The sequence below is a fragment of the Silurus meridionalis genome, chromosome 7 (genome assembly GCF_014805685.1).
Source record: "Silurus meridionalis isolate SWU-2019-XX chromosome 7, ASM1480568v1, whole genome shotgun sequence".
In the NCBI taxonomy this organism is placed as follows: Eukaryota; Metazoa; Chordata; class Actinopteri; order Siluriformes; family Siluridae; genus Silurus; species Silurus meridionalis.
Genome location: NC_060890.1, coordinates 6460032 through 6466947, shown reverse-complemented (window position 1 = coordinate 6466947; position 6916 = coordinate 6460032). Strand labels below are relative to the sequence as shown.

At 39.4% G+C, this 6916-nt stretch overlaps 1 protein-coding gene across 1 annotated transcript in view; it reads right to left on the bottom strand.

Moving 5' to 3' along the window:
- Nucleotides 1–5266: 5266 nt before the first annotated feature.
- abcc3 (ATP-binding cassette, sub-family C (CFTR/MRP), member 3) overlaps nucleotides 5267–6916 on the bottom strand; it is a 59806-nt gene continuing 58156 nt past the window's right edge. Inside the window, 1 exon segment of the mRNA XM_046853032.1 lies at nucleotides 5267–6263. Coding sequence (XP_046708988.1) covers nucleotides 6155–6263 — 109 coding nt within the window. The 3' untranslated portion in view covers nucleotides 5267–6154.

Here is a 6916-nt window from a genome sequence, read left to right as displayed (position 1 = left end):
ACTATTGATTCATAGTGTGTATCCAGATCATGTGTGTATAGATGTTAATATAAACACTAAATGGACAAAATTTGACCATGAGTTTGGTATGTGCTGTTTGAACATCCCATTTCACATTTAGTCCACATTTGCTTTTATGGTATCCTCCAATCAAGGGGTAAGGTGTTGTAATTGGAAAGTCATGAGTTGTGGTGCTGGGATTTGAACTCATGAGCTTCCAATTACATGGAAATAGTACTGATATAGGATGGGGGTGCAGTCAATTGGTGCAGTAGGACACTCAGGATCCTTCACTCCAACCCATGTAAACTATATGTTCATGGAGCTGTCTTTGTAAACAAGGGCATTGTCATTGTGGAGCAGGTTTGAGTCTTATAATTCAAGTGAAAGGAAAATGTAATGCTACTTCAACCACAGACATCCCATACAACTGTGTGCCTCCAAGCTTGTGGTAAATGTTTGGGAAAGAACCACATATGGCTGGAAATGTCAGGCATCCCAATACTTTTCTGTATTAAATAAAATAATCACACATTACGTACCCCTTCATCAGCTTTAATATCAGAGTAAACACATATAGCCCCAGTAATTCATCCTTAAAAACTACCGCAATTCATAACCTGTTGAGAGCAATGAAATCTTAGTCTAAAAAATATGGTAAATGTTTCTCCTGTTTGAGATAATAATAGAGGGTTATATTCAACCCTCTCCCTCTGGAGAAGTCCCAAGATGAGGACAGCACACCCTGAGGCAAGGATAAAAATCTTTATTGGGATTGTGTGTAAATTGCTGGCGTATAGAGACACAGAAAGTGAGGCATCTCCTTTTTTTTTTTGATTGATTACATAAAGAGCCGTTTTGTATGTCTCTTTTTTTTCACACTTCTTTTTTTTTTGGGTGACAGCTCACCTTATCTGCCCTTTGTTGCAGCAATTTATTCACAATGTGTTGAGTGAGAGATTTCATTTGGCAGTGGAATTTATAAACTGTTGTCATTTCTGACTGATGCAACCTGAGGCAAAAAAAGCGGGCATGCAGGAGTTGGCTGATTATCTCTGAACGATCAAATAGGGTTACAAACACACCTCAAATAGCTACACGCTTTGCGATAATCATTATTTATACACTGTTTTGACTTTGGGCGTAACATCTGAAAGAGCTTTATATATTTAAAAAAAGATTAAACAAGCTAAACAAACTGATTATTGTACTGAGGGGTTTAAGGAACATTTAAAGAACTTACAAGCTAGTAACAAGATAAACTGCAGATACTATAGACTGAGTATAAAATATACTTAACAGGATTTTAAGAAGGTCTAATGGCAAATACACCGATCCCAATCTACCGGTCAATCACAAAGGTAGTGTGGGTACATCGCATGGCATTAAAAAAATAGATATTTATTTATGCATTTTTATAGATCATTTTGACTGTTTTCATTTTATAAGTAGCTCGAATGCTAAAAAAGTGTGTGCACCCCTGGTCAAATATATGTATGCACGTAATTGGATTGTTCTTATGGAGATTTGTGCTCATTCAGCTACAAGGGTGTAAGGGGAAGAGGCCTGGGGGTGCAGTCAGCGTTTCATTTCATCCCAAGGTGTTCAGTAGGGATGAGGTCAAAGCTCTATAGCAGGCCACTCAAGTTCTTCCATTCCAACCAATGTAAAGCATACCTTCATTATGCTGGATTTGTGCACAGAGGCATTGTCATGCTGGAACAGGTTTCAAGTGACGGGAAAAGTAATACTACTGCATCCAAGGAAATTCTATACAATTGTGTGCTTTTAGCTTTGTGGTAACAGTTTGGCGAAGAACCACATATGACTGGAAAAGCCAGGCATTTCAATACTTTATAGTATATATACATATAGTTTATACTGAATTAAGATCAAGTTTGTGACCGTAAGTTCCACTGGTTCACTATTCCAGAGCTTTGGGGCAATGTTTGGAAGAACTCAAACATGTGTCATGTAGACCTTCAGCTGCACACTGCATTCATTCAGTACATGCTTCGGGAAACACAATGCACATATGCATGAAGTTTCTTCTTAACAGGGTTTAGGAGGAAGAATAACAGTTTCTGCACTATGACAAAAACCCTACAGGACCCCAGAAAACCTGTCAGAGTATCTGATTTTTTTTTTTTACTGTGAGTGCTCAGAGAGAAAGAAAAGGAGAGTATTGGATCTGTTTCCACTGCGTTGTGAAATATAACTATGAGAACGGGCAGGACTGGTCAAGAGTGTCTGTTTGAGGTGAATGAGATTGGTTTGAATTCCTTTTGAAGCACAAGGGGAGGGCATCGGGATGTGAAAGACAGCCTGCCACACAGCACTAGGAGGAAATGTGTGTCCAGCTTTCTCAGTATTATGTGTGGGGTCCTAAATCAGAACAGTGTGCTACCAAATAGCATATAAATGTTGAAATCGAATGTTGTTGCACCAAAAGTTTAGTGTACATGTTTATAGCACGTAGACTGTACCCACTTTCTCAGCATGGTTTCATCACATAATTCGCAGCTACACGGACAGCCCCAGGCAGTTTCATGTTTTAGAAGGTTCGGGTGCACAAAAAAACACCATCACATGCCAGGCTTCATTGAAACCTGTTCTGAAAAGTCCACCGGCTCATGTTTGTATAGACATTGGAATGCTGTTCAGATAACAAACGTCTGCTTTGTTTCGTTCTGAGAAATCTTGCTTTGTCACAACTTCTTAATACCTTCCCCCTGTTCGCCTGACACTGCCAGCTGCTTGCAGTGATATGTGTGGGACCAAAGCAGTAGCCAAACTCATGTGTTTCATGTGGTTTGGCTTTTTACATCCTGGCAATTTGGGTCTATTGATCCTTTTGTGTCCATCATCTGTCAAAATAGATGATGGCATGGAACAGCAAGTTTTTATGAAGCTAAGAGAAACAAGCAGACCTAAATTATCCCAACTCTAAACCACAGAACATGAGGTGTCTTGTCTAGAGGGTTCTAGTTTATGCTTGCAGACTTGCCAATGTTTGGGACCCACAAGGAATTACATGGCATTGGGCTGAATTATCATTCAGAGCTCTTTCATGGCTTTGAGAGGTAAAAAATAGCAAACGGTGTACTCGTAAGGAGTTTTGTGGTGCATGCCATTCACTGCAATTAATTTAATTTCGCATTTGACAGATGAAATCAACACTCTCTCCGACTCAATTACGTGAAGACAGAACGGTAGTGCGGTAAAAAGAATCAAAGCTGCTTTGTCACGTATACAGTGTACCTTCAGTTTGAGCTTTGGTTTTGAACACATACAGTCAGCAACATCTTCACTACTGACATTATTATGATTCTACCTGCTCGGCATCAGAACTTTAAAGGCATTTAAGGTAACTGAGGAACAAATGTCATACAACTACATAAACAACATTGCTGCATTCATCTTTCCCTCGATCCTGACTAGTCTCCCAGTTCCTGCATTGAAAAAACATCCCCACAGCAAGATGCTGCCACCACCATGCTTTAATGTAGGGATGGTATGACCAGATGATGAGCGGTGCCTGGATTCCTCCAGACATAACGCTTGCCATTCTGGACACAGAGTTCAATCTTTGTTTCTCATGGTCTGAGAGTCCTTCAGGTGCCTTTTGGCAAAGCCCAGGCAGGCTGTCATGTGCCTTTTACTGAGGAGTGGCTTCCATCTGGCCACACTACCATACAGGCCTGATTGGTGGAGTGCTGCGAAGATGGTTGCTCTCCTGGAAAGTTCTCATCCTCGCTACACAGAGAAACGCTGGAGCTGTTTCAGACTGACCATCAGGTTCTTGGTCATCTCCCTGACTAAGGTCCTTTTCCCGCAATTGCTCAGTTTCCTGCTCTAGGAAGAGTCCTGGTTGTTCCAAACTTTTTAAAAAAACATTTATGGATGATAACAGCCACTGTGCACATTAGGACCTTCAATGCTGCAGAATTTTTCTGTACCCTTTCCCAGATCTGTGCCGTCTTGGGGGTCTACAGACAAGCCCTTGGTCGTCATGGCTTGGTTTATGCTCTGACATGCACTGTTAACTTTGGGACCTTATAAAGACCGGTGTGTGTCTTACCAAATCATGTCTAATCAACTGTATTTACCACAGGTGGACTCCAATCAAGTTGTAGAAACAGCTCCAGGATGATCAGTGGAAACTGTACATGGAAACAGTGTTCTTTTTTATTTTTTATTTTTAATACATTTGCAAAGATTTGTTTCCTGGTGGTCTAGTGGTTAGGATGCAGCGCTCTCACCGCTGCGGCCCGGGTTTGATCCCCGGTCAGGGAACCAACCCCAGCCATTAGGGTTGCACAAGCCAGTGCACTCTTAGTCCCGGCCCCAAGCCCGGATAAATGGGGAGGGTTGCGTTAGGAAGGGCATCCAGTGTAAAAAGGTGCCAAATTGAACATGCGGATCATGAATACAAATGATCCGCTGTGGCGACCCCTAATGGGAGAAGCCAAAAGAAAGTAAATACATTTGCAAAGATTTCAAACAAACTTCTTTCATGTTGTCATTATTGGGAAATGTTTGTAGAATTTTAAGTAGAATATTGAATTGAATCTATTTTGTAATAAGGATGGAACATAATAAAAATGTGAAAAAAGTAAAGTGCTGTGAATACTTTCCGGATGCACTGTATACCAAAGAGAAGGAACTGTTAGACCAGCAACAGGGTCCTGGGCCCAAAGATTCACTGATGAATCTGGCTATGAATAAGCATAGAAATATGAATATAAATAAGGCTGTACAATCTGGTCTGATTATAGAGAAGGGGTCAAAACAACCCCCTGTCCAACCCTGAAAGCACCTACAGATGTGCAGATGACCATAAGAACTGGTTCATGGAACAGTGGGAGAAGGTGGCCTGCTTACCAGGGGAAGAGATGGCACTTTGGTATTCATGGCAACAGTATTCCCAATGTAAAAATAATTAAATGATTTAGGAAATATAATAAGGAGTCCAAGGTGCAGACATGGCATCTGTAGGATGTGCTGGACAAAGAAATCCTATCCAGGGAGACCCCACATCACAATTTGCGGATGGTGAAGTATCTGTCGCTAAAATCTTGGAGCCAGATACCACAGCACACCTTAAGAGGTCTTGTGGGGTTCATTTCTCATTAACTCTGAACTGTGTTACAAGCAGGCCATAATCATAGGCAGGTGGTGTATGGCCATTTGGTTTGTGTGTGTGTTTGTGGGTGTGTTATTTGAAAAAGGATGATCAATAAAATAAAGCACAACAAGAGCACAATTATGAACTTTTCATTTATTATATGATTTCTACACAAACGTGAATTACATAATAAAATATAAAACATATTTTGGATCACTAAGTATTTGCTTCTTAAGTTTATTAAAATCTCTCATAGTGTTTTTCTTATAGTCTAACATATATTTGTTTACTGATGAGAAAATGGACCCCATATGCACTTTTCAGACATTCACAGCATAGTGTTTGCTAAGAGTACAAAGTTGTTTCGAATCTAATCGGCAAAAATCGGTAAACGCTGTTTCTTTAGTTCTGAATCGAAATGGGCCTGGAGCAAACAGTTCAAGGCTGGTTCATACGGTATGAGGTATAAACACGTAGCTGCTAAAGGAAGAAACAGATGATCCCTTTAACTATTTAAATAAAGGCGGCCACGATATTAATGCTTCGCTGCTAAAGTCTAATCAGTCAAAAATATGAATCCAGTCTGGAAACACTTTAAACAAACAACTGCACATCGTATTGAATCTGATTGTCACACAAAAACTTTGGTCACTAAATCATCTTTGGAACTCTCCGATGACGGCAACAACAACAACAACAAAAAAACTAAATAATCGCCATTATTGCTTTTGATTGCAAAACTAACAAAACCCGACGTCGGTAATAAAATATGTTCTGTACATGAAGGAATGGCACTTTTACATCAACAGCATTTTTCCCTATAGCATAAGCCTACAAAAACTTAAATAATAAAGTACAAAAATAGACTGCTTCATTGTGAAAATTCAGTGGCCATATGAACAGTAGAACAGCAGTTCGTATAAAACAACAATAATGCGAAAACCGATTACATGTTCAGCTGGGTAACGAAACAATATGATACATTCACTGTCTCAGGCACTGTTGTGTTTCGGCGGCTTCGAAGGCTCACACCATCCCTGCGTCTTTTGCCATGCCGTAGAAGATTCCTTTCTGTGAAATAAGTTTGCTTGGTGTGTCAAACTCTGCAACCTGTCCCTTATCCAAAACCAGAACTCTGGGAATGAAAAAAAATAAAGTGATTAAAAGCTATTAAGGTTCAAAAATATCTGTCTACTAAAATGCCAAATGAGCTCCCAATTTTTTCTCATTTGGTTCTGCCAGTTCACAGTCAACCCTCCACACATTACAGGACCACCACCAACTTATGAGAGTACGGGGAAACACAAGGGTGCTTCCACTAATTTATGAGACCAGGCCAAGTTCTGTGTGTAATGAGATGTGTAACGTTGTTGGGATGTGTAACAAGATGTGTAAAGGGTTTAATGTTATGGCTAAACAGTGTATATTTAGATGTATGTTCCAGGTACATCTGATGTGCAACCATTAAAAATATTAAACAGTAACACTTATTTCATCTTGTACATTCCAGTGCATTCCATTTTTTTTAGTTTTTCAAAACTGCTTTCTGAAGACGTGCTTCCTTAAAACCATATAATCTATGAGAACACACATTACTGTATAAATGATTTATTTATTGAAAAATACAATCATTATGATGTGTAAATATGCCTTCTACAATGGCTGTGGTTTATAAAAATTTAGTTTTTAGAATTTTGTGATAATTCAATTTATAATTATTAACAGAAGGTTTGCTTGTTTAAAGCACTTCACAAAATTATGCAGAATTATGCGATTTTGCATTTATTA